General features: G+C 50.0%; 1 protein-coding gene across 13 annotated transcripts in view; it reads right to left on the bottom strand.

The window, feature by feature from the left end:
• Positions 1–8,915: 8,915 nt before the first annotated feature.
• Zmym3 (zinc finger MYM-type containing 3) overlaps positions 8,916–27,417 on the bottom strand; it is a 26,145-nt gene continuing 7,643 nt past the window's right edge. Inside the window, exons 1-25 of one of the 13 annotated variants that reach the window (XM_076561862.1) lie at positions 27,149–27,239; positions 24,644–24,801; positions 23,109–23,152; positions 22,736–22,802; positions 21,988–22,282; positions 21,584–21,761; positions 21,013–21,231; positions 20,573–20,723; positions 20,249–20,364; positions 20,004–20,090; positions 19,739–19,889; positions 19,321–19,493; positions 18,949–19,114; positions 17,977–18,074; positions 17,735–17,894; positions 17,408–17,520; positions 17,092–17,266; positions 16,767–16,913; positions 14,970–15,073; positions 14,477–14,645; positions 14,022–14,173; positions 13,361–13,475; positions 11,934–12,188; positions 10,503–10,617; positions 8,916–10,396 (exon numbers count right to left, since the gene is read on the bottom strand). In XM_076561862.1, the coding sequence (XP_076417977.1) occupies positions 10,204–10,396; positions 10,503–10,617; positions 11,934–12,188; positions 13,361–13,475; positions 14,022–14,173; positions 14,477–14,645; positions 14,970–15,073; positions 16,767–16,913; positions 17,092–17,266; positions 17,408–17,520; positions 17,735–17,894; positions 17,977–18,074; positions 18,949–19,114; positions 19,321–19,493; positions 19,739–19,889; positions 20,004–20,090; positions 20,249–20,364; positions 20,573–20,723; positions 21,013–21,231; positions 21,584–21,761; positions 21,988–22,282; positions 22,736–22,802; positions 23,109–23,152; positions 24,644–24,788 (3,588 nt within the window). In that variant the 5' untranslated portion in view covers positions 24,789–24,801; positions 27,149–27,239 and the 3' untranslated portion in view covers positions 8,916–10,203. Of the gene's footprint in view, positions 10,397–10,502; positions 10,618–11,933; positions 12,189–13,360; positions 13,476–14,021; positions 14,174–14,476; positions 14,646–14,969; positions 15,074–16,766; positions 16,914–17,091; positions 17,267–17,407; positions 17,521–17,734; positions 17,895–17,976; positions 18,075–18,948; positions 19,115–19,320; positions 19,494–19,738; positions 19,890–20,003; positions 20,091–20,248; positions 20,365–20,572; positions 20,724–21,012; positions 21,232–21,583; positions 21,762–21,987; positions 22,283–22,735; positions 22,809–23,108; positions 23,153–24,118; positions 24,802–25,538; positions 25,698–25,986; positions 26,143–26,179; positions 26,230–27,148; positions 27,240–27,417 lie in introns of those variants that run through there. The other 12 variants (XM_076561859.1, XM_015999633.3, XM_076561861.1 and 9 more) reach the window with 12 other exon arrangements.

The raw sequence follows: 27,417 nt of genomic DNA, 5'->3' as shown, positions 1-27,417 counted from the left end.
AGTGGTAGAGCGCCTGGCCTGGGCGAGGTCCTAGGCTTCTTCCATCCTCAGGAACCTCGCCACCTCCAATGCAAATACCTGGGAGAATTAGCTCCAACCTGAATTCATTCTCACAAAAATATAGGCAATTTGCCTGAGAGACACAGGAGGCCTGGGAATTCTCTTCCAATCTTTCTCAGATCCCTTTCCTCCTCCCTTTCTTTCCTATTGTAGCCGTAATGTCCTAACTGATAAGGTGTAGCTTGGGGGTTAATACTTATGAGAGTGCTAGTTCCGTGCCAGGTACTGTGTTAACCATTAGCCCCTTTAATCTTCATCCTTGGAGTGAGCACCGTGTTGTCCCTATTTTACAGATGAGGAAACAGGCCCACGCAGAATAAATAACTTATCCATATCACTCTCTCGGCTAGGAAAGAAGGGGCCAAGCTGTGGAACTGGAACTCCAGCTAGCCGGGCGCTGAGGACAAAGAACACTAACTAACCCTTTCTGGGCTATACTTTCCCCTTGGACTGGCCGTCAAGGCTTCTTTTGTACCCTGTCTTCCTGCATCTTCTCATCCACACATCACAGAGTCTCCTTAAAACATGAAGTGGCCAGCACTTTAATCCCAGCACTTGAGGAGACAGAGGCAGGTGGATCTCTGTGAGTTTGAGGCCAGCCTGGTCTACAGAGCGAGATCCAGGACAGTCAGGGCTACACGGTGAGACCTTGTTTCAGACAAACAAAACATGAAGCCGTGGTGGGGCTGAAGAAACGGCTCAATGGTTAAGGTCCCAGCGCTCACACTGGGCAGGTCCCAATGGCCTGTAACTCCAGGTGCAGAGGCTCTGGCATCCTCTTCTGGCTTCCATGGGCAAGGTACTCATGTGCACATACAAATTCACACACACACACACACACACACACACACTTAAAAGTAAAATATTGAGCTGGGTGGTGGTGGCTCACACCATTAATCCCAGCACTTGGGAGGCAGAGGCAGGTAGATCTCTGTGAATTCGAGGCCAGCCTGGGCTACAGAGCGAGATCCAGGACAGCCAGGACTACACAGAGAAACCCTGTCTTGAAAAACAAACAAACAAACAAACAAACAAATAAATAGTTTTTAAAAAGCATGAAGCCATAGAACTGGGGAAGATGTCTCAGTGAGTAAAATGTTTGCCACATACAGGCATGAGGACCTGGGTTTAAACCCCAGCATCTGCTTAAAAGTAGGGTACAGAAATCAGGCATAGTAGTACATGCCACCAATCCTTGCACTGAGGAGGCAGAGGTAGGCGTGGCCTACATAGTCAATCCCAAGCCAGCCAGTCTCAAAAAAAAAAAAAAAAAACAGAGAGTGGTGTGCTTGGAATCCCAGCACTGGGGAGTCAGAGACAGAAGGCTCCCTAGAGCTCACTGGCCAGCAAGCCTTGTGAACTGAGGGGTTTCAGGTTCAATGAGAGACCCTGTTAATGGAGAGAGTGAATGAAGAAGACACCTGATCTTGACCTCTGACCTCCACATACACACTCATATATATGTCTGTATACGTTGCGCACACATACACACACACACAGTCATGGAGTACTGTTGTGCTGCCAATTCTTTGTGAACGTCCTAATTTAAGTTTATTTATTTGTTTGTCTGTGGTGCTGAGGAGCAAAGCCAGAGTCTTGCGTTAGACAAATGTTCTGCCGTCGAGCTAACCCCTCAGCTCTTGCTTTTTCCCTTAAGATAGGGTCTCACCATGTATCCCAGGGTGGCCTTGAATCCATGAGCCTCCTGCCTCCGTCTTCTGGGGATATAAGCCTGGGCTCCCATGCCAGCACTGTGATAGTCTTGTAATGGCTTTCCTTTGCTTCTAGGGCAAAGCACAGCAGGAATACTATTTAGGATCAGGTCTGACCACATTCACTTGTCAAAAGTGAGGGTTTTCTTGCCTAGCTGACTTTTCACTGCAAAGCAAAAAAAAAAAAGTCTTGGGTGAATTTTGTCCATGCAGGGCAGGACAGAACAGAGCAGGGAATGAATGCCTTTTCCAATCTGATCTGCATTTTCCCAGCAGGACCTCCCACCACCCTCATCCCTTCATGGAAATCCTCCTGTCTACCTCCCTAGGCCAGCTTCCAGCTACTCTTTCCTTAACCGTGAAAACACACACACACACACACACACACACACACACACCACACACACACACACACACACACACACACACACACACACACACGGGTGGTGGTGTGCTTCCTCCTTGGCTTTGTTCACACTGGTTGTTGTATCTCCACTAGTGCCCACTCTTTTTTGAGACAGAAAACCAGTTCCCATGTCACCTCTGAAGAAAGAATGAGAAATAATTCCATTGGACCCTGGTTATTCTGTTGGTATTTGAGTCTTTCCCAGAGTTAGAACCTTATAGAACGCAAATTTAAAAGGAGGCACTCTGCCGGGCGGTGGTGGTGCACACCTTTAATCCCAGCACTCCGGAGGCAGAGCCAAGCAGATCTCTGTGAGTTCAAAGCCAGCCTAGTCTGCAGAGCGAGATCCAGGAAAGGCACAAAGTTACACAGAGAAACCCTGTCTTGAAAAACCAAATAAAATAAAATAAAATAAAATAAAATAAAATAAAATAAAATAAAATAAAATAAAATAAAATAAAGGAGGCACTCGTTCTCAAGGGCCACACGGATGCCACCCCTCAACTTCTGTGACCCCAACAGCAAGAGCCTTCGCTGCACCATAGATCCCTCCATTACCTCACCCTAATTCCAGCCTGGTCCTTTCTGTCAGACAAGAGTGCTCACAGATGAGGAGCCCAAGTTCTTATTTAGCTTGTATCTATCCCTAGTGACTAGACAAGGCTGGGCACCGAATAGAAATTTAGCTGAATAAATGACATCAGATTCTTCCTTCTCTATTCCAACAGAGGAAAGTAGGTAGGAGGAAGATGACGACTTTGGGCCCTATTGTGAATGGGAGACAGAAAGCAAATGGAATAGACTTCATCCTGGCCTTGGCTGTGAAGACAACCATCCCAAGCGCCTTTGGCATCTTAGATCTGGGAATCCTGCTTCCCTCTTCTGTCCTCTATTTCTTTCTTTGTTAATGAAAAACATTGTCGATGGTTTTTGTTTTAGTTTCTGTTTTGTTTTGCTTTTGGTTTTTCAAGGCAGGGTTTCTCTGTGTACCTTTGGAGCCTGATCCTGGAACTCACTCTGTAGACCAGGCTGGCCTTGAACTCACAGAGATCCATCTGCCTCTGCCTCCTGAGTGCCAGGATTAAAGGCGTGCGCCACCACCATCCAGCTTGTTTTGGTTTTTTGTTGTTGTTGTTGTTTGCTTGAGACAGAGTCTTTCTGTAGCCCTAATTGAACTGGACCTCACTATGTAGACCAGTGAACTCACAGAGATCCACCTGCCTGGATCTACCAAATGCTGGGATTATGGGCATGTGCCACCAAGCCTGGGACCCTGATTTTTTTTAATTACAATGTATTTATTTTAAGTATGTGAACATGTGTGTACCACTATGTGTGTGTGTGCATGTGCCTCTGTGTGTGTGTGTGTGTGTGTGTGTGTGTGTATGTGTGTATCAGAGGACAGCTTGTGGGAAATGACTTTCTCCTTCCACCATGTGGGTTCCAGGGATCTAAGGACTAACTAAGGACATCAGTTCTGGCAGCAGGTGTCTTTACGGGCAGAGCATCTTGCCAGCCACCACCCACTCTCTAGTACTGAATTTCTAAATGCCTAGCATATATGGTAACATCATCATTTGTTCTTCCTACCAATTCTTCTTCTTTTGTTTGTTTTTCTGAGACAGGGTTTCTTTCTATAGCCTTCGGCTGTCCTGGAACTCGCTTTATAGACCAGGCTGGCCTCGAACTCAATCCCCTGTCCTGTCTCTGCCAATCCCAGGTGCTGGGATTAAAGGCGTGCACCACCACCACCACCACCACCACCACCACCACCACCACCACCACCACCACCACCACCACCACCACCACCCCCACCCCCACCACCAGCACCACCTGGCTTTTCTTTTGTCTTATTTTTCTTCCAGGACAAGTTCTTGTTATGCACCACTGGCTGACCTCAACCTCAAAGCAATCCTCCTCCCTTAACCTCTTAAGTGCTGGGCCTTCAAGTGTGAGCCATCAAATCTGGATCATATCCTTACCCTGTCTCTCTTACTTTACATTTACTTGGTGTGTGTGTGTGAAGGCAAGTGGGGGAGATTGTGGGCCTGCCTGTGGAAGTCCGAAGACAACTTTCGGTAGGTATGAGTCTGTGGGTTCTCTCCTTCCATTTTGGCAGCAAGTTCTCTGACTGATTACCATCATGCCAGCCCCATTTCCATTTTCTTACCTGATTTCTCAACAGTTCTGTGAGAAAACTCAGGCAGATCTGGGTCTGCTAATGTAGACTTACTTACAATCTCACTCAACACAGGGGAGGCTGAGGCAGGAAGGTTGAGTTTGAGGCCAGCTTGAGCTACACAGTGAAACTGCCATTAAAAAACAAAAACAAAGCCAATGAACAACACAAGCTAAATCGGACTATGAGCTCATTTTTTAAAGGAGAATCAGTGGTGGCGCATGCCTTGAATCCCAGCACTCTGAGTTTGAGGCCAGTGTGGTCTACACAGCAACACTGTCTCAAAAAAAAAAACCCGAGAAAGTGAGAACAAGAGCGAGATCATCTCAAGAAGGTAGAATGTTTTAATGGTACAGCTAAAACTAGAAACTGAATTTGGGGCATTTGTTCTATAAAGCCATGTTACATGACCACCATGGCTATTTCAATGGAGTCCAAACTCAACATGGTCAAAAGCTTCATTTATTACCAGTTTCCTCCTGTCCGTAACAAAAAGCAAATACGGCCGGGCGGCGGCGGCGGCGGCGGCGGCGGCGGCGGCGGCGGCGGCGGCGGCGGCGGCGGCGGCGGCGGCGGCGGCGGCGCACGCCTTTAATCCCAGCATTTGGGAGGCAGAGGCAGGTGGATCTCTGTGAGTTCGAGGCCAGCCTGGGCTACCAAATGAGTTCCAGGAAAGGCACAAAGCTACACAGAGAAACCCTGTCTTGAAAAACCAAAAAAAAAAAAAAAAATGCAAATACAAATAACAATGAAAAACCTGCTATACGGGGCTGGAGAGCTGATGGCTCAGCAGTTAAGAGCCCTGGCTGCTCTTCCAGAGGACCTGGGTTCAATTCCCAGCAACCACATGGCAGCTCACAACTGTCTGTAACTCCAGTTCCAGGGGATCTGACACCTCACACAGACATAAATGCAAGCAAAACAATAAAATAAACAAATAATTTAAAAAGAAAAACGTGTTATCGTGGATCAAGATATCTTAGTTACTTTTCTGTTGCTGTGAAGAGACACCATGACCAAGGCAACTTGTAAAAGAAAGTATTTCATTTGAAGGCTAATGGTTCCAGAGAGTTGAGTTCAAGACCATCATGGTGGGGGCTATGGTACCAGACAGGCAGGCATGGGGCATGGTGCTGGAGCAGTAGCTCATACACACATACAGAGAGAGAGAAAGACACAGAGACAGAGACTGAGACAGACAGACAGACAGACAGACAGGGAATGGTGTAGGCTTTTGAGACCCCGAAGCTCACCCCCAGTGACACACCTCTTCCAAGGTCATTAAGTTATTAGGTCATTAGGCCATTCCAAAGATTAGGTCATGCCTCCTAATCTTTCCCAAACAGTGGCACCAATTGGGAACCGAACATTCAAATATATGACCCTACAGGGGCCGTTCTCATTCAAGCCACCACACTATCTCTCTCTCCCTTTGTTTTAGAGATCCATTTCATAGGGTAAGGAGATGGCTCAGCAGTTAAAAGCACTGCTTGCTGCTCTTGCAGAGGACCAAGGTTTAGTTCCCTGAATCCAAATGGTGGCTCACAATTATTTGTTAACTCCAGTTCCAGAAGAATCTAGGCCTTCTTCTGGCCCCTGTGGGCACCAGGCATGCATGTGGTGCGTGCACACACACACACACACACACACACACACACACACACACACACGCACGCACACAAGCAAACACTCAAACACATAAAATAAAAATAATCTTGAAAAAGATTTATGTAGTTGTGTGCCCACAGAAGCCAGAGGTGATGTGTATGGTCCCTTGAAGCTGCAGTTATAGGCATTTTTGAACCACCTGTGTGGGTGCTGAGGTCTGAACTTGAGTCCTCTGATAGACCAGTATTCATTCTTTACATTTTCGTTTGTTTTTGATATAGGGTTTCTCTGTGTAACAGCTCTGGCTGTCCTGGAGCTCTGTTTGTAGATCAGGCTGGCACTGAACTCAGATCCACCTGTCTCTGCCTTCTGAGTGCTGGAATTAAAGGTGTGTGCCACCACTGCCCAGAAATTTTTAGATATATCTTTTTGTTTGTTTTTTGATACGAGTTTCTCTGTGTATCCATGGCAGCCCTGCAACTCATTCTGTAGACCAGGCTGCCTCGAACTCACAGAGAACCACTTGCCTCTACCTCCTGAGTGCTGGGATTAAATGTGTGCATCACCACCACCCGGCCTAAATTTTTTTTTATTATTTTATTCTATGTATATGAGTGTTTTGCCCACATGTATGTCTGTGTACATGCATACCTGGTGCCCACAGACACCAGAAGGGTGTCGATCTCCTGGGACTGGAGTTACAGATGGATGTGAGCTGCCATGAGGGTGCTGGAAATCAAACCTGGGTCTTCTGGAAGAGCAGCAAGTGCTCACTCTTAACTGTTGAGCCGTATCTTTAGGTCTACTGTTTTGGTTCTTTGTTACTGTTTTTTTTTTTTTTTTTTTAAGAAGACAGGATCTTTCTCTTTAATCCAGGCAGGCCTGGAATTTGGGATGATTTCCAACCTCACCACACTGGCTTTAGTTAAAGTTATCTCTCCCAATCAAGGCTAGAAACCAGCTCTCACTACCACTCATTCACCGGATCCTACAGACTTAAGCTTCAAAATCTCTGAATTCATTTTGATGGCTAAACTTTATTTTGAAGCCAGGCATGGAGGTACATCCCTTGAATCCCAGCACTTGGAAGGCAGAGGCAGGTGGCTCTCTGAGTTCCAGGCTAGCCAGGGATACATAGTAAGACCCTGTCTTTCAATTTTTAATGTATTTTATTTCAGATTTATTTTATATGTATGTCTGTGTACCACGTGCATGCCTATTGCCCTCAGAGGTCAAAAGAGGGTGCCAGATCCCATTGAAGTTAACAGATGGTTATGATCCACCATGTAGGTACTGCTAACTAAACCCTCTTGCAGGTCCTCTGCAAGAATAGCAAGTGCTCTTTCTTTACCACTTACCTCTCCAGCTCCAGTAATTGTATTGAAAATATTGGATTAGTGGTGTGTGTGTGTAGGAATTGAAGCTAGAGGATGTTTGGGAAATCGATGGATTCTTTCCTTTGACCGTGGACTTTAGGGATCAAGTTCAAGTCTTCAGGTTTGTGTGACAATTACTTTTCCTAAAGGGCCTAAAATTGTATTTAATGTTTTCCCTTTCTCCTGCAATTATTTTGAATCCATATTTTATCCTTCCCATCACTATAGCCCTTGTTTTGTTTTTTTGTTTGTTTGTTTGTTTTTTGGGTTTTCAAGACGGGGTTTCTCTGTGTAGCTTTGCGCCTTTCCTGGAACTCACTTGGTAGCCCAGGCTGGCCTCGAACTCACAGAGATCCTCCTGCCTCTGCCTCCCGAGTGCTGGGATTAAAGGCGTGCGCCACCACCGACCGGCTCACTATAGCCCTTGTGAAAGTGCACAATATCTTAGACATACTCCTTGCACCCATCTGCAGGCTTTCAGGCCTTCCCCTCCATTCTTTTATTGTTCTAGGGAACTTCTCCTTGAACAGATCCGAGCTTGCCACTCCCTAGCTGAAAAAAATCCCAGACTTGCACTCCCACCTCTAAACCTGTGGTTTCCCATTTTGTCTTTGAGGCCCAGGTCAAATGATACCTCCCCAGTGAACCCTCAGCCTCACTATAACCTGGAAAGGAGGTCCATAGCCCTATTTATTTCATTCTGCCGGTACTTATTGTGTTTGCTGGTCCCCTAGACCTGGAGCTTACTGGATACAGGTAACAGGTTTAATCAGTCTTTTGTTTTGTTTTTGTTGTTTTTTGAGACAGGGTTTCTCTGTGTAGTTTTGCGCCTTTCCTGGAAGTCACTCTGTAGTCCAGGCTGGCCTTGAACTCACAAAGATCTGCCGGCCTCTGCCTCCCGAGTGCTGGGCTTAAAGGCCTGCACCACCACTGCCCGGTAACCTAAGGGATCTTTTATATTTTTGGTTGTGAGCCTAGCCTTTAAAGGGCTGAGCCATCTCTCCAGCCCAACCTAGGGAATCTTTAACAGACGGATATCTTAGTTTTTTGTTTGATTTTTTTAAGACAGAGTCTCATGTACCTCAGGTTGGTCTCAAACTTGCTATGTAGCTAAGGATGACCTTGTAAGAATGCTGGGATTACAGGCATGTGCTCAGTTTTATGTGTTGCCAAGGATTGGACTCAGGACTTTGTGCATGCTGTGCATGCTCAGCGAATCCTCTATCAACTGAACTACATACATTTCCAGCCCCTGCCCTCTTTTTGAGACAGGGTTTCATATAGCCCAGGTTGGCCTTGAACTCACCATGTAGCTAAGGATGACTATGAATTCCTTATCTTCCTGCCTCCACCTCCCAACTTCTAGGATTACAGACATGAGCCACCCCAGCTCAATAAATGGCTGTTGAAAATAGTTTTTTTCTGATGTTTCTGAAAATGTGTGACAAAAGGACCCAACTTCTGATATTTGTTGGATGAGGTAGACTAATTCTCGAGGATCTCCAGCTAGTAGTCTTCCTCTCATCTCCCACTCCTCCAAAGCCAGCTCTCCCTCCCCCAGAGAAAGCAAAGGACAACTTTAACTCTTTATTTGAAACAAACAATTCCAGAGACAGAATGTTAGTTGTGACAACAGTTTCTCACTACAACACATGGGTGGGCATGGCTCACTGAAGGAACAGGCCAGGCACCGCAGTACAATATATACAATTTCAACAGTGGCTAAACTGGTGACAGTTATAAAAACACGAAAAGAAGGCTGGGGAACAGCAAAGCCAACAGGGAAAGAACTGGGCACTCCCTCTGCTAGACACTAAGTTTTCTGGGCCCACCAAGGTAAGATGGGGAAAAGAGAAGATGTAGGCAGTAGGCGCAGGATCCTTACCCACAGCTCCTCACCTATCTTTTGACCACAAACCCCCATCCTGTATGGCCTAGGCCCCCACAGGGTGGGCCTGGCTCTGATGAGGGGGGGAAACAACATTGGGGAACCCAGCCCCAATCCAAGCCAGAAGGTCATTTTTGCCTTGAGAGCTCTGTTCATGAACCTAAAGGGAGGCAGTCACAGAGGGGCTAAGCATGTTGACACCACGGCTCCTGCCACCCTAAGATGGCAGGAGAGACAAACACATAAAGCAAGGGGACAGGAGTATGCACAATAGGAGTCTGCTCCCCACACTAAGTCCTTCTCTGCCTTTGAGGAAAAGAAAGCATTTGGAACCCTTGAGGGACTGTAGCGCCAAGGAGTGGTGCTCAAAGGGTAGGTAGGGGACAGGGTGGAGAAGGGTGCCGACCATCACTTTTTCAGGAGGGAGAAAAGTGTCTGAGCGCTGTGCTTTAGGGAAAAGGTCCCCTCATTTATCATGTCTCTCAGACAAGACCCTTTCACATGGTACTGGGAAGAGGAGAGAGGGAGGGAGAGAGAGGGAGAGGGGGGGGGGAGAGAGAGAGGACACAGGGCAGAGAAGGCAGTTGGGTTCTTCCCTAGGTCAGACCTAGGAACACAGGGTTTCACCTACATAGATATAGGTCAGGAAACCCAAAGCCAACAGGATCACCAGAGCTATTATCACTCCATCAGAGTCAGGCCCCAGCAGAAAGGGTTCACTGTGAAGCACAAAGAAAACGGACTACCTGGGTCATACCCATCACTGGGGGACTAGCCCATGAGCACAGATGATTGGGGCCCCATGGTTACAAGTGGTATGGAAGGTTAAAGCCGGGGTTCCTGGGAGAGGCAGGGAATGAGAGACTATAAAGAGGCAGTTGGGGCCCTTCAGAATGGATAGCATTGGTTCCTGGGCCAGTTACCCCACAGGACAGACACTGATGTGAAGGATGGATACAAGGTACCACATGGGTTCAGTCTAGGTCTTCCTCCCCAGAACGACCAAGTTCCTCATAAATCTCACGCACAGCCAGAATGCGATTAAGCATGCTCTCCAACATGCTTCGGTCCATGGGAATCACAGAATACCAGAGGGGTGACTCCGCAATGCAGGAGCGCTCAGGTTGCAGGTAGAACACATCATTTCGAGTCCTGAGGCTTTCAGGACTACAACAGTGGAGATGAGGGTGGAAGACAGCCATTAGTACTACCAAGGCAAAGCAGGCCTCTTAGGTCCACATGGTAAGGCATTCCTATAAATTCACCAACTCACCATTTAGAGAGATAGAACTCATAGAACTTGACGGGGCAGCGGAGGGGATTCATGCGATTCTCACGCTGCTCTAAGATAGTTTCATCCTCCCTCTTCCGTTTCCCAGGACCTGTGTCTACAGGGGAGGGAAATGATCCAGACTCATTAGAACACAGGCCCAATGAGCCACCTCCCAGAGCACAATCAAGGGTGCAGAGATGAGGCCACAGGATGGAAAACTACAGCTTCATAAGAAATCAAGGGAGAATAAAGGAAGGCTCGGAGTGTAGCTAGGTGGAAGAGTGCTTGCCTAGCATACACAAGGCTCTGGGTTCTATCTAGATTACCACAGAAAAGGAAAGGAAGGAGGGAGGGAAGGACAGCCGAAGAGTTTGTTATCTTTCCACTAACCAACCATCCTATAGGTTGTACTACTCTGAAGCACTCTCCAGTTCTTCCTGCCCAAGTGTATATAATCATTCCCAAGTTGATTTCTTAAAGAGGTGATCTCTCAAGTCATACAAAATAATTGGTAAAACAGTTTGTTAGAAGGTTGGCCTTGCCTTCTAGCTCAGATTACAAATGGTGGCCACAACCTTTGCCCATCAATTTAGGTAGAGGCACACAGAAGGGACCTGAAGAATCACACAGACAGGACAGAATTCCAGGGCCAAAGAGAATGGAAACCAATATGCAGTTTCTTTTTCTCCCTCTGTACAGTTCTGATTTTATTGGTGTGTGTGTGTGTGTGTGTGTGTGTGTGTGTGTGTGTGTGTGTGTGTGTGTCAGGAGTGCATGTTTTTGTTGTGCATGTGCATGAGAGTGCAGGTGCCTATGTGCACACGTGGAGGCCAGAGGTTGGCACTGGGTATCTTTCTCTAGCCCCTCTATATTATGTTGAGACAGTTTGTCACTGAGCCTGGAGCTCACCCACTAGCTGGACTAGCCGAACAATGAGCTCTGGGGAATCTACCTGTCTCTACACCTGCTTGCTCCAGCTCTAGGTTATAGACATTGGCCACCATGCTTTACATGGGTACTAGGGGTCCAAACTCAGGTCCTCATACTTATGTGGCTTGTATGGGAATTGTACCAACTGAGCAACCTCTCCAGTCCTCAGTATGTAGTTTTTGAATCATAGAAAGTTTGTTATTCACTTTCAACATTCCCTGACAGTCAGACACACCTAACAGCTCACTCCCTGTCCACCCTCATTCTGTCGAAATAAGGCAAGCAAATAAACTGCCTAGAAATGACGACAATGAGAAACAGGCAGTTAACTGCCCTCCTATTAGGAAACAGCCAGCCACTGTCTATCAGGACTGTTCCCATCTTTTCTGCTAACACAGAGGGAAGCTGGTGGCAAAGCAGAGGGGCAACCTGGCAGGCATGGTGGGAATGCCAGGAGAAAGAACACGAAGGGCAAAAGCAAAGGAGGGGAGAGCCTCATACCTCGCCCTTTCCTCTGTCGGACTGGGGCATAGTAGCGGATGCTCACCACCTTTGTGGTGCCCCGAGGAGTGGTACACTTGCGAGACTGCCGTACCACATTAGTGAAAGAGAGTTGCATGTGTTCCTCGGCTGTCTGCAGTCCAAAAAACTTAGTGTTGAAGAACATGAGGGTGTTGAGAAGGACAAAGGGAGAATAGACCCCCAGCTGCTTGCACTCCCAGAGGTGTTCTTCCTCCACACGGGAGAATACAGTATCTGTGATGGACAAAGAGAAAAACAAAGGGGAGCGGCTTCCCAAACCCACCTGAGTTCCTACACATACACACACTTAGCTGTAGGCTTCTTACTGCATATAAACCCTGACGTCTGACCTACACGGTAGGACTGGGCAATTTGGGATGGGTGGGGGTGCTGAAACAGGGTTTCTCTGTGTAGCCTTGCCTATCCTGGAACTGGGCATTTTGTTTGTTTATTTGGTTTTTTCAAGATTTTTTTGAGACAGGGTTTCTCTGTGTAGCTTTGCGCCTTTCCTAGATCTCGCTTTGTAGAGAAGGCTGGCCTCGAACTCACAGAGATCCACCTGCCTCTGCCTCCTGAGTGCTGGAATTAAAGGCATGCGCCACTACCGCCAGGCTGGCATTTTTTATATACTTTTCACCTCCATATAACACTTCTCTGATCATCTCTTAAGTTATATGCAGGTAGACACAAAGCTTAGGATTCCTACATCTTGATTTCTTAACTTACCACCCAAACCTGAACTGTCTTTTTTTCTGGTCTCAAAGATAAGTCTACAGACCTGAGTCTTTTTTCTTTTTTCCTTAAGAAAACGGTTCCCCTTGAACTTGAGATCTTGCCTCAGTCTCCTGAACTGCAAGCACATATCATTGCTCCTGGATCAGACTAAAAGTCTTGACCTTCTCCTCATGTTCCTCTTTTAGTGTTTCCGTTTAAAAAACAAAAACAAAAACAAAAACAAAACAACAACAAAAAAACAGGGTTTCACTATGTAGGGCTGGCTGGTCTAGAACTCACTATGTAGACTAGGCTAGTCCTGAACTCCACCTGCCTCTGCCTCCCGAGTGCTGGGATTAAAGGCGTGTGCCACCACCGCCCCGGCTTCATGTTCTTTTTTTTAAATGACAGTGTCTCACTCTATAGTCCAGGCTGGCCCAGAACTCACAATTCTGCCTCAGCCTCCCTGATGCTGGGATTATGGGCATGCATCACCACATGTGGCTCTCCTCCTTATGTTGAAGGGCAGGGACTCTGGCTCCATTAACTTGAAACCCTGAGGCATCCGGGTATATGCTCCTACCCTTGAACCCTTAGTGAAGAGTATCAGGCCAGACAGTACAGGACTCTTGCAGTGGTGTGTTGGAGAAGGGAAGAGAGGGAGAAGGGATTGCTAAGTTCCTGTCCCTTACTGTTGGGGAGAAGTGTGGGCTGCCAGGTACTCAGAGACTTGTTGAGTTCTTGAACGAAAGTCAAGTAGTAAAGGTCCGTGAAAATGTTCACCATTCGGTTATTTTCCAGCAAATACTAGAGGAAGAAAAACAAAAAGACATAAAGCCAGACTAGGACCTACAGGAACGAGAAGGACGATGAAAGCTGCAGTCAGGGGCCTTGACAACTGAAGAGGGGGGAAAACATCTGCTTGAGGAGCCAGCCCAGCGTGCTCTCCCTCAGGTGTGATCACTGGTGAAAGGGGCGGAGCTTGGAGATGGTCCTCACAAGCTCAGACCTCCGTATCAGGCCACAGCTGCTAACCTCACCTAGAGAGAACTAAACATTGCCCCACTACTCAAGGAACTCAGCCCTCACATCCTTCCTCAAGCCCTGATGACTCAAGGGTGACCCTGAGGATCCAGACAGACAGCACTGAAGACTGGGCCTTGAGCAATAGTCCTGGAATGAAGCGCTGAGTCGAGGAGATCGCTGACATCTATTTGTCATAGGAAATGTAGGCAAGCTGCCTAGTCAGGGTAAGAGACAAGTGACAAGAAGGAGTGGGCTAGAAAGAGTTCCAGTAGAATTCTGCATACTGTGTTGAAAGTAACAGAAAACAGGGTGCTGTGCAACAGGTACCTGCTGGATGCCAAGACACAGGTAGTAGATACTGTCGGGTTCATATCGTTCACCATTAGGTCGAGTAATTTCTCTCACAAACTGGGCCAGACCATAGTTGAGCTCAGCAGCTGAACAGGCGAGAATATCCTCTTTGATACGCATGGGTTTGGCTGTAGTGATATGTAGTAGAAGTAGATAGGATTAAGGAAACTCCATGAGGAGAATTTCACATAGCTCCACCATGAACCCTTTAGTCCCAACAAGCTCCGGGAAAAGGCCATCAATTACAAAAGGAGCCCTCAGCCGTGAACCTAGACAGGATCTCCCTTTAGTCTACGACTGCTCACTGTCTTTCCTGGGTGGGGAACCCATACTTGATCACATCCTTACCACTCCTGGACATCGTCAGCCGTTCCTAGGTAACAGCCCCTTTCCCCTTCCCTCTCTGTGCCTTCTTCCTCCCAAGTACTCACGGCCAAAGCGTAGCTCATCACCCTTGCTGGTTTCTCCATTGGCATATTTCGACTGTACCCAGCACTTCCAAGCGTTCACACCGTATGAATAGTTGAGAGCAGTACAACTAGGCTGGCTGCTCAGAGAGTCCCGGGAACAGCTTTCAGAAAGCACCAGCCTCTTTTGACCCTGGAAAGGAAGACAAGAGGAGGCTGGTGGCTAAGGCAAGGCCAGGGCACCATGAAAGCTAGTCAGGATAGTGCTCACCACTGGGGACGGGAGCACTGACGTAAGAACACAGAAACTTTGCTACCATGGCAGAAAGTCCCAGAACAGCTTTGATAGTCTTGTGAACTAGGAGAACAGCAAAGTTTGGCTCTATCTCAGTACTTCTAGTGCTGGAGAAAGGAGGCCGGGGAGGGTCAACTTAGACTTTCTCGTGTGGCTATGAGAGCAGCCCCACCCTTCAGATGTCCATTTTCTTTTTATGGATACAGTAACCCCATTCCTCACCTTCCTCATGGCTCGAGGAAGGTCCTGTTCAGTAGACACATCCTCAGGCCCCACAAGGCCACAATCAAAGAGGAAGTCTACACTTGGGTTAATGTCCAGAGGATCTAATAGAAGGGAAAGAAAGAAGAAATCAGTTTCTTTAGGTCTCAACTCTGAAGTCCTCTCATCCCACCCTTGCTACTTGCTCATTCAACTCAAGAGGAACCACTGGGTCAGCCTCACTGAACTCCATAGGAACCAGTAAAGCTGTATGAAAGGTCGTCAGAGGTACATAAACACCAGACTCAAGCCACACATGGTGGCACAGACCTTCTAGGCTACAGAATGAGTTCAAAGCCAACCTGGGCAACTCAAGAGACCCTCTCTCAAAAAAAAAAAAGCAAAAAAAATAGGGCTGGGATGTAGCTCAGTAGTTGAGCTTGCCTAATATACACAGGGCTTTGGATTAGATTCCCACCACCAACCACACTGAACACAAATATTCACAAATTCAAAGCAACATGAATATACTTAACATGACTGAACTGTACACATAAAAATGGTGACCATGGGGGCAGAGGAAATGGCTCAGTTGATAAAGTGCTTGCCCAGCCAGCATGAGGACCTGAGTTTGATTCCCTAGCACACACTGAGAAGCCAGGCATGATAGTATGCACTGTAATCCCAGCACAGAGAGGCAAGGACAGGTGGATCCCTGAGGCTTGCTGACCAGCTAGCCTAGCCTACTTGGCAAGTTCCAGGGCAGTGAAAGAGACCCCTTCTCAAAAAGGAGATGGGCAGTGCTTGAAGCCTCATACCCAAGGTTTTCCTCTGGCCTGAACATGGACTTGTACATACATGAACATCCACACATGCTTATATGCACACACACACAACTAAAAAAAAAAAAGGCTAAGATGTGTAGCTTAGAAGACATATACCTAGTATACATGAAGCCCTGGGTTCAATCCCCAGTATCATATAAACTAGGAGGGGTGGTGCAAACCTACAATCCAGGCAGAAGAGTCAGAGATTCAAGCTCATCCTCAGCTATAGAGTGAGTTAAAGGACAGTCTGGGCGCTGGACGGTGGTAGCGCACACCTTTAATCCCAGCACTCGGAGGCAGAGGCAGGCGGATCTCTGTGAGTTCGAGGCCAGCCTGGTCTACAAAGTGAGTTCCAGGAAAGGTGCAAAGCTATACAGAGAAACCCTGTCTCAAAAAACAACAACAACAACAACAAAAGGACAGTCTGGGCTACATGAGACAACTGTGTCTCAAACAACAAACAAAACAAACAAAAAACAGTACCCTGCCCTGTCTTTTTGGGTTTGTTGTTGTTGTTATTGTTTTGGTTTTTTTGTTTTTCGAGACAGGGTTTCTCTGTATAGCTTTGCACCTTTCCTGGAACTCACTCTGTAGCCCAGGCTGGCCTCTAACTCACAGAGATCTGCCTGCCTCTGCCTCCCGAGTGCTGGGATTAAAAGTGTGTGCCACCACCGCCCAGGTTTTTTTTTTTGGTTTTCAAGACAGTTTTTCTGTGTAGCCCTGCCTGTCCTGGAACTCACTGTAGACCACATTGGCCTTGAACTCAGAGATCTGCCTGCCTCTGTGTCCTGAGTGCTGGGATTAAAGGTGTGCCCCACCACCACCACCACCACCACCACCACCACCACCACCACCACCACCACCACCACCTAGCCCCTGTCCTACCTTAATAAACATGGTTTAGAGTCATGCTCTGAGTCACAAGAAACACTCCTTTCCTAATACCACAGATGCAACAATATTTGGTGGGTGTGCCTAAAATCCAACTTACTCTTGGGGAAATCTGCCTCCAAGTCTTGCCCAGGCTCATCTAAGACATTAGCCATCTTAACAGCCATAGCCAGGACATCATCTCGAGCTGTCCCAAACAGGTCACAGTCTTCCAGAAGTCCCTCTGCACTCTGGTTGCTCACAAGATCTGAGAGGCAGAGAAGTCAGGTCAGTCACAGAAGCTCTTGCCCAATGCCCGCACAGTCTTGAGGGGCCGGGGCCGGCCACCCTTCCTATCCCACTCAGCACCAAGACTACACTCCCAACTCTCACAGGAAGACAGAGGGCTAGCGCTGTTCCCACTATCACCACTGTCCACTGCCTACCACACAGATCAGAAGAGGCCTTGTCTAACTCTTCAGCCTCTGCGATCATTTCCGCCATGGCCAGGATGTCCGCCTCCAAGGGGTTGGAAGGGATCTTCACCTTCAGCTCCTCAATGGTCTCCACAATCTTGTCTGTGCTCTCCAAGGTAGTGGGCAAGAACATGGGCACAGGCACCTGGAGGCACAATTAATCTCAATTAAATGTCAAGAATCACACCAGTAGATAAGGGTACCAACCTATGAGAAAACCAGAGAGGGCGGGCCTCAATCCTAGAAGGAGAAAGGAGGACTGGTCAGGAAGGGCAAGGACACTTACCGGGATAGGCATGGAGAAAGGCACCGGGACTTTCTGGCAGTATAGATGCATAGGCACTGGCACAAATATGGGCACTGGGATGGGCAGCACAATCACCTGTGGCTTCCACTCTTCTGCAGACATGGAAACTCCTTTTAGCACCCCTTCTAGATTAGTGACATCTGATCTAGGACTTGATGCTCATCTGTCATCTCCAAAAGCTCTAAACACGTGTTCAATGGCACAAAACTGTTTTGAACAGACTGAGAGCGAGTGACCTAATTCCTGCCCATAAAGCTTAGGACTTAGGAACACCGTCCATGGACTGGACGGTATCATGGCACTCACCTGTTTGACTTCCTTTGGACTTCATTTCCACCTTGCAGGAGACTCCCCGGTTCTGCATCAGTGGCTTACACATGGCAGCTTTGTTTTTTCGGGGTGTTGCAGGGGGTGGTAGGGATTGAGGAGTGGGCACAATTGGAGTTGGTCGAGTCTTCACAGGGATCTGTAGCATCAAAAGAATGTAAATTCTGCCAATTACAGTACCCTCCTCTGAAATAATCCTCCCTCTTGGCTTTTGTCCTGACCTTGCCCAAATTCCCGTTTTCCTCTGGGGTCTTCACTGTGCTGCTGTTTTCCACTTTGGTTTGAGAGGCTGTCTGGGGCTTTGACTCAGAAGACTGACCTGTAGGATCAAACAAATAAATGCTCTTGCCAGAGGAACTAATTGTTTTCCTCACCCTTTTTCTAGGAGAGCTTTATGAAAGAGCACACTCTTTAGAAATAGGAAGTCACTGGGTGGTGGTGGCGCACGCCTTTAGTCCTAGCACTTGGGAGGCAGAGCCAGGCGGATCTCTGTGAGTTCGAGGCCAGCCTGATCTACAGAGTGAGTTCCAGGAAAGGCGCAAAGCTACACAGAGAAACCCTGTCTTGAAAAACCAAAAATAAGAAGAAGAAGAGGAGGAGGAGGAGGAGGAGGAGGAGGAGGAGGAGGAGGAGGAGGAAGAAGAAGAAGAAGAAGAAGAAAAGAAATAGGAAGTCTAGGATTTCTCTTCCTTCCTACCCCAGGACTAGTCTTCTCTGGGCCCTAGTAACAGTAGCCAAGAAGACTCTTCACTTCTGGCTACCAAGAAGAATGAAACACTGCATTTAGAAAGCACCAACACCACCTCCTACCCCTCACTTTATACCTTCCATTTTGACAGCCTTCAGGAGTTAAGTATCCCCAGAGTGACTGAAAGGCCAGGCTAACATTCTAGAAATGATACCAGTTTTCAGTGTCACTCAAGGTAAAGCCTATGCTGATCCTTCCCTTTCTCTGAAAACTAACCATAACCTCCACAAGTCCCTATCCTACCGGAGTACACCTGAAACTATATATCCTTACAGGAAACCAGTAGACTCTCCCTCCAGATCTAAAGAAGAACACCTGAAGAGTCCAAAAGATAAAAGAGCATGGTACGCGTACTCTGGCCAGGGAACAGGTAATTGCAACAGAGGAAGAAGGGGCTTGACCCAACAGTGGAAGTTCTAATAATGTCACCCTGTCCCAGACTCACTGTTCAGGAGGCTTTCTGGCCCGCTCTGGGTATCCAAGTTGGGTTGGTTCTGCTGGCTGTAGAAGCGCAGCAGACACTGTTGGTTGCAGAAATGACGGATTTGCCCACGCCAGTGGATGGTTTCCAGCAGCTTCCCCTGGCGCTTACAGGCATGGCACCGGGCAGCCTGAGGGCATTGACAGAATGGTCAGACCTGCCTCTTGAAAATAGGCTGGGCCCTCTCCTCTATGATAAGCCATATTTCTTTCTTTAGAGACTGGACCAGCTTAGAGATTGGGGAGGTTAACTCCCCTCCCTGGGGATCTGACGCTGCCGGCAGTACAAGAGTTCATACCCCTGCTGCCTTCTTTCTGACATGTTGACTCTCCTTACCTTGCAGTACCATAACAGGTACTTGGTCTTACAGTCCTCACTGCAAAAGTCCCAGGTGCTGCCATCCAGTTGCTCAGTGACTCCACGCTGGCAGGTTTGGGAGCAGTAAGTACAAGTGATGCAGCATAAGCCCAGCTTCTTAGTGAAATCTTGTTTGTACAGCAGCACACAGCCTAGAAAGCGGGGAGCAAGAAAGAGCCTGGAGACAGAGTTCCTCGCAGGTCTCAGACCCAGGCTTTTCAAGGTGCTACATCTGAAACCTCTTCTAAATAGTCCTTCACCTAAAGCCTCAGCATAAATGGGGAGAGCATTCCGACAAGGTTCTACCTTATACACTGCCTTCTAAGCCTTGCTCCGGGCTCTGCCATCCTCCCTGGTCCTCGGAGACAGGGCCTCGGTCCCTCACTCACTTCCTTACCTTCGCTGCAGAAGCTTTTCTCCACCCCACTGAACCGGAGTTTCTCATGCAGGAGTTTCTCCTGCCGGCAGTGCTCACACTGGGATACCACACCCCGAAGCCTCTTGAAGTCCTCGCAGCAATCACGGCAGCAGAACTGGAAGACCTGGTCCTGAGGTGGAAACACAGGACAGGGAGGGCACAACTAGGACATCTGCACCGCACAGGCACAGCTTGAGGAGACTTCTTCAAACACGTGGCAAGGTGTGGGTGGGGGGGATCTTACCTGCCACTCCAAGACCTCAGGCTTGCCACTGAAGAGGCTATGGCAGTAGTGACAGCTCAGGTGAATGCCCCCCTCAGGGCTAGTACGCTGGAGGGAAGGAAGACAGGTAAGGGGCAAGAGGCCTGCAGTGCTGGAGGGGAGGGGAGGGCAGGCTGGCTCTTTGCCCTACCCAGGCCTACCTACCCCAGTTCTCGGCCCTTTCCCTGCTACCACACCCTTTATCCCTGGTCCAGGGCCTCGAGTACCTGGAACTTGGTCCAGCAGCTGGGGCTGCAGAACTGGTAGACTGTGCGATCAACTTTGTTGTAGTAACAAGGGTCAGAGAGGCTGCGGCGGCAGAAGCTGCAGGGTCGGGGAGGGCCTGGGGCACAGAAAGAAAGAGAGAGAGAGAGAGAAAGAGGAAGAGAGAGCACATAGAAGGTGTAAGGCAGGGCAGAGATGAACAGAAAATCCACGGGAAGATGTGGTTGGGGCTGAGGCTGGGCAGTAGAAATGACTCTACAAGAGGGGAACGTGGGAAGTAGAAGGAAGGCCAGCAGGGATCTCAGAGAAGAGGGCTTTGCACCTACCAGTGAGCCCTGCCTGCTTCACTTTGTAAGAAGTGGTACAGCACAGGGAACAGAACAAGCTGGTCTTGCCATTACGATCCACATGTGATAGCATCTCAAAGTTCTTACACAGGGTCTTGCACCAGACACATGGGTACACACGTGTGTTTTTCTGTGAGGATGGGGAAGGAGAGGCTGAGGCTGGATTTGTCCCTTCACTTTTATTTTTAAAATTTTTTAAACATGAAATTTTCAGGCATACAAAAAGTATAGATGATGATATAACAAAGACCTGTGTGTCCACCAGCCAGCTTCAAAAATAAAACATAACAGATACAATTGAAACCCCCTTTATTTGTTTTATTTTTTCCCAGCCCTCGACCCTTCAGGCACCTTTATTTATCACCCAGGAACCACACCCCCTTCCGTAACCCTCTAACGCACTACTCCCTCGGCCCCACCTTCTTGTATGCCCCCAAGCACGCTGTGTTGCAAAACCGCTTTTGTTGACCATCATGGAAGAGGAGCTCGGGGCCAAGGCTCCCGGGCCTGGCGTAGATGTAAGCCCCACACTGGTCACAACAGTTGGTTTTCAGTCCCTTGTTGGCTCGGAATTTGGAGAAGCAAGAATCACTGCAGAGTCGGTGTACCACGCTGCCGTTGCTGACCTCATGTAGGACCTGCCACACATACATATACACACCCTGAGCTGAGGCCAGGCCACCACCGCCCACCCCAATCAATGCAAGGACAGAACTCCCACCTCACCCTAGACCTTCACAGCAGACAGTGGGCCTAGGACCCCCCAACCTGTGCGTCAGGCTGTAGACTTGATGGCGACATCCTGGGAGGTAAGGAAGGTCAGCTGCATACATCCTGGAGAAGCTCTATCCTTGAATTTGCCCCCTCACAATGGCTACCTTTTCCACCCAAATCCCTTCTCCCCAGGGCCTGACCCCTACAGCTCCAGAACCAGAGGGGTAGGTCAGAGCCAGCAGGCTCTGTAAATTGGCCTGTGGTGAGTAGCCTCACCTCTCCAGTCTTCTGGCATATGCTGCAGCGAGTGGCATCGGCAGGATCCCCAGACTGGGGGATTGGACGCTGCTGCTGGGCCTCATACAGAGAGAGACAGACAGATGTGCAGAACTCATGGAAGGAGCCTCCTGAACCAGTCTGTACCACAACTGAGTCCTTGGTGTTCCAGATCTCCCTGGAGGTGGGAACAGGTTTGAGTATTCCCAGGACCACCCTCTTATTCCAGCAGAAACCCCTGCACTCCCTAGGATTTGGCCTGATGATCATAGAGTCAAATATTCTAACCACTTTCCTAAATTAACCCTATCATCTCCATCCTGTTTGGTTTTGCCAACACAATCTCTTACCCACAACTCCCTCCCCTGGACCCTGCCCCCGCCCACCCTAGGATCTCCACGCACTTCTTGCAGAAGGTACAGGTCTTTCTGCCCAAGGGCTTCTTGGAGAAAGTAGTGAGACAAGATGAAGAACAGAAGAGCTGAGGCAGCCCCTTGCGCTGATAGGCCGTCTGCCCCTTCTGCAGTGGTGTCCGGCAATGGGCACAAGACATCTTGGTGCCCATTGAAGAGCGCCCAGCCCTCTGTGCCATACTTGAGCGCAGGGACATGCGAGGAGAGCGCCGGGGCCGGAATGGCACAAAGTCCTCATCATTGGGGTCATCTACCATGGCATCAGAATCCTCATCTGACACTGGAACTGTGGGAGTAGGCGGGGCAGTGAGAAAAGACCACCAGAACAGATCTCCAGCCATTTGATGAGCGGACCAATAATAAGTTCAATACTGGTCCTGGGATCTCTGGGACTCTCCTTGTTCTGGCTGTTATACTTCCTCTCCCATTACATTGGTATCTTAAGCTACCCATGGTTATTCTACAATATTCAGGAGCAGGGTTCCAAGAGAGAAGACTGGGGACAGGGACAGTATAGTTGAAACATGAAACTTTCTATTCTTACTGTTCTTGTTTTCAATCCCCCCCGCCCCTACTACCTCTTGGTTCCCATGCCAAGCCATAGCAGAGACAGGCACTTCTCGTTCTGCAGAGAGGAAGTACAGAGCCAGAAGATCCATGCCCTGTCCTGATCCCACCTTGAGCTCTTCTCTACACCCCGAATGAATTCCCAGGTCACACTTCCTCCCATCCTACTTACTGCTCTCAGTGGAATCCACAACCTCAGGCTTGGGAGGTTCCGCCCTTCTAACGCGCTCGCTTCTCTTCTGTACCTTGGAAAGAGGGGCAGGGAGGAAAGCTGACGCTAGCGGCAGGCTGACTGGAGTGCAAGGTTTGGGAAGGAATGGGGGATGGAAGGGGAGCCAAGAGAGCTGGGACCCCTGGCCCATCCCTGAAGAGAAGGGGGAAAATGGGAGCCGGACTTCATTCCTAAGAATCAGTAGACACAAGAGCGCCTCCCTTCTCTGAATCCCCTGACAGCATCCCCCCCACCATCTAGGAAGGAAAAGGAAGGGTCTGTCCTTCTCAGAGCTATAGGGGGAACCAGACTCTTTCCAACCCTCCCCCCTCACCCTCTCAGGCGGCTTCTCACTCTCCTTTCCAGTCAGGCCATCTCCTGCAAAGGAAGCAAGAAGGTAACCTCAATCTTGAGCCTGCCCAGGCCCAAACCCCACCTCCATTCCTGGGGAAGAATTTACTCAAAACCGAAAGGGACAACTCCAGGGTCTGTAAGCTTCTACCCTTTCAGGGTTCCCTCAGACTTGGTACTAAGGTAGACGTGGGGAAGGGATGTGTGCAGCTATTCTCCATTAAAGAAATGCATTGTCCTACCCTTCCAATCATTTCTGTCCCACTGGTCACGCAGGATTTATCTTTTACCAACAAAAACAAATGCAACCACTTAGAGGGAGCAAAAAACAAATGTAACCACTTAAAAGGGGAAAAAAACCCATCAATGTATGGGCAGGTTCCTCTGGACTTAGGCGCTACATAAGATATATTATATAAGATTATATATTTGAAGACCTTTATCACAGCCCAGAGGAAGGATACCACTAGGTAGATTAAGGGAGGAACTAGAGCCTCAGGTCTGGATTGCCCCTCCCCTAGCAGAGATGCATCCTAGATCCTGCCTCTCTAGCATTCCCCTGAAATCAGTACGCTGTTAGGGACTTCGGAGAGGAGTTACCATTCATCAATCTCAGAAACTCCACTCCCATTTAGAACCAAACAGCTGGGAAAATGTTAGAGCCTGGAAGCCAGCTATTTTCCTGCAAATTCGGAAGGAGGGAGCCTGGCCCTGAAAGCCCACTGGGATATGAAAAAGGGAAGCTCTGCCATCAGCTCCATTCCCTCATACTACCTCATTCATCCTGCACAGCCCTCCGCTCCTCCCACCTCTATTTTCCATAATCTTTGCCACACCCCACTCTGCCTTCCCAAACCCCAACTCCTTCCCCACACATATCCCTACTCTAGTCTTTCCACCCTCCTGCCCCCCCCCTCTAGTTCTCCAAGCACAGAGCCAGCCCTCCTCACCACCACCCCGTCCCCAGCCCCCTCCAACCATCAGGCAACCTACCTGGCAAAGAAGGATGTGCAGCAGGGATAGAGACCCCACGTTTGGTCTGAGAACTGTTGATTCCATCCCCCAGAGTCTCTCCCACTGAAGGGCTAGGGGGTGCATTGGGGCTCTGTGGCTGCCCTTGGGTGTGCTCCTCCTGCTGCCTAGGGGAGCCCCTTCTCCTTGTAGCTATGGGGGGTATCTCCTCCTCTTCAATATGAGGAGACTCCAGGATTATTGGAGAATCCGGAGCCAAAGGTTCTAGTAGCCCTTCAGGTGACGGGGGACTGGCCCCAGCCCCTGGATCAGGTGGCATCACCTCAGGGGTCTGGCACCCTGGTCCAGGCTCTAGGGTCTGCTCCCCCGAATCCCATGCAAGGGTCCCCTCAGGACCATGGTCCACCTCTGGGGGAGAGGGGGCTTTATAAAGTAGCCCCCCCAGCCCCAGTAGCTCAGTGGCTCCATCCAGGACTACTCCAGGGTCTTTTTCCAAGCCAGAAGGGGTATCAAGCAGGTCCAGGGCTCCAGAGGATGGAGACGGACCTGGGGGGGCCCATCCTCGAGTTGGAGCAGTCTGAGATTCCAGCAGATCCTCTCCAAATTCCATGTCTACGGGAAGGTCTCCAGCCAGGGGCTTCTCTGGCAGGGTCAATGGGTCAAATGGACTGGGGAAATCACTGGGGTCCATGGCTGGGTATGGGCTGCAGATCGGAAGAGGGGGCAGTAGAGGTGGTCTTAGCCTGAATTTCCTATGTAGGCTATGGGACACACCCCGTCATCCACTTGGATTTCTTATTAGCAGCCGCCCCCCACAACCGATGGGCATTTCCACAGGCTCCAGTCCCGATGTCCACTCCCCCCCCCATACAGCGCCCTCTGTGGGGAGTGGCGTTCCCCGCCCTGGCCCGGTGCCCACACTCGCCAGGCAGTTGGTCTCTAACCCGCCCGACACCCCCCACCGAGACTCGTAGCTCCTTCCTCCCTACCTCTCACACACCCCCCACCTCAGGCTGAACGCCCCCTCAGAGTCTCTTCTGGCCGCCGCAGCCAGAAGCCTTTCCCGCTCCAGCGGTCTCAGCCCCCCGGTCCCTCCTTACTCCCCGGGAGCCCCTCAGGTTTCCAGCCTCTCCCCATCTTGTGCAGCCCCGCCGCCCCTCCCCACAGAGCCCCGTCCTCCCTCAGCCCTTCCCCGCCCCCACAAACTGCCCTTCCTAACCATTTCCCCGCTTGGTTACCTTTCAGGGGGGACCACTTCCTCAGCCCCGTCCCCCCTTCCCCACTGCTCCCCTAGTCTTCCCCTTCTCCTGGTGCCCACCCCCCACCTCAGGCATTTACAGGAAGACATTTTGGAGCTACGATTTCTCCTCAGACCCCCCTCCCGGCTACTGCGAGATCCCGCCTGCAGGTTCGGTTCGGCTTGCGGAGGCCCGACCCCTACCTGAGGCAGGGTTAGAGTAACGGCTACAAGCCTAGAACTGCAGACAGCGTCGGCCCCGCGCTCCTTCTCCACCTCCCTCCCTAGCAGCCGGGACAGGGGTCGCGGCCCCTTTAAATGGCAGCGCCGCTTGCAGCGCTGAGCGCTCTGCACCAGGCAGGCGGGCGGTGCCAGCAACCAATCCCATTGGCTGGCTGGAGGAGGGGGCTCGCGAGACAGCGCCGGCCCCCGGCGCGAGACTCCCAGCCCAGTGGCCGCCTGGAAATTGCGGACTGGAGTCGAGGCACTGGGGATGGAGCTGGAGCCCCCGCCCGGGGCCCCGTTAGTTGAGGAAAAGGTAGCCTCTGGAGCTTGGAAGCCCGCCCCCGGGGAAGGCGGCGCCCCCTTCCTACCGAAGGGCCTAGTGCACTGAAGGCACAAAAAAGGGAGGAAAAACCCCAGATCTACGCACCTGCTTTCCTTACCTGGCTCAAGAGTCTGGCCCGTCACACCCGTGCCCGCCCTACCTCCAGAGCCCACTGTACCCGTGATCCCCTCCTCTCATTCAAATGGTTCCCGGTCCCCTCCCCCTCCCCGTGTCTCTCTCCGCTTCCCACTCGTGTTCAGCGCCCCCCCTCCCCGCGTCCCCCCTCAGCAGTCCCTACCTACGCCATGCAGCAGACGCCTGCCAAGATTACCCTCCCCCATCCCCACCTCTCCGGGGCCCGCCCCCCGGGCGACTGTTGGGGTAGTGAGTGACAGCCGAGAATGGGGGAGGCAAAGACCCAACCCTCAAGTGCCCCTCCTCCCCTTGTCTGCAGCCTCAGCCCCCCTCCAACCTGTCTAAGAGTCGTAGTTATGGGGTGTCTTAAGCTTGCTCTCCAACCACCCTTGCCAGTTAAATGGCTCTGGCTTGGTGACAACGCCTATGCAGTTAACCGTTACTGCCTGATGACCCCCAAAGCAGGTTCTGCAAGGCTACACCCCCCTCTCCCTCCCTCTCCCTCCCTCTCCCTCCATGGCCTTTGGGTAAGTTCTGGGATCATTTCACTGAATCTTCCTGTATGAGCTTGAATTATCTCTTGAATAGTTTTCCTCACCAGAAGCCCGCCCCCAACACACACACAGACACACAGACACACACAGACACACACACACACACACACACACACACACACACGCACACACACGCACACACAGACAGACACACGCACAGACACACGCGCGGGCGCGCGCTCACACCCACACACCCACACACCCACGTACACACACACACACACACACACACACACACACACACACACACACACACACACACACACACACACACATACACGCTGCCCTTCCCTCTACCCTCTTTTTCGGTTCTTGTCTGTCTCCCTCCCTCCCTGTCTCCACGACTCTGCCCCTCTGGAGCACTCGGGCAAATGCGGGCTCCAGGGAGCCTGCTTGATGGTGGGCGTGGCCACAGTTAAGGCTTGGGAAGTAGGGTAGGGGTAGGGGCCACTGACATTAGGTCTACTGATTGAAAGGGAGAAAGTGCCCGTGTTCATTCTCAGGCCTCATGACAGAGCACTTCCCAAGCCCGTGCCCCCCATGCCCACGATAGATCCTAAGGGCTGCACAGCACTTACCAGCTTAAATACTAGAAACTCAGGCAAGAAGGGAGTCCAGTGTTGTCCATTGCCCCTCTGGCCTTTCCTCCTTCCCACATAAAACCTTCCCAAGCCTAGTCCTTGGGAGTGTTACCCACATTTTCACAGAAGCCTTGTTTTTCCGAGCTCCCCCCATCAGCCTTGAGATTGTCTTTGCTCTCTCCTCCATCAGAGATAAATGTAATTTTTCTCAGTGTAGGTTGTCTAAACCCAGCTTTCTGTATCTTGATCGGTAGGCTGTGTACCCA

This window comes from Peromyscus maniculatus, chromosome X (assembly GCF_049852395.1).
Source record: "Peromyscus maniculatus bairdii isolate BWxNUB_F1_BW_parent chromosome X, HU_Pman_BW_mat_3.1, whole genome shotgun sequence".
NCBI lineage: Eukaryota > Metazoa > Chordata > Mammalia > Rodentia > Cricetidae > Peromyscus > Peromyscus maniculatus.
Note: the sequence above shows the minus strand (reverse complement) of the source record. Positions and strands in the feature narration are given on the sequence as shown.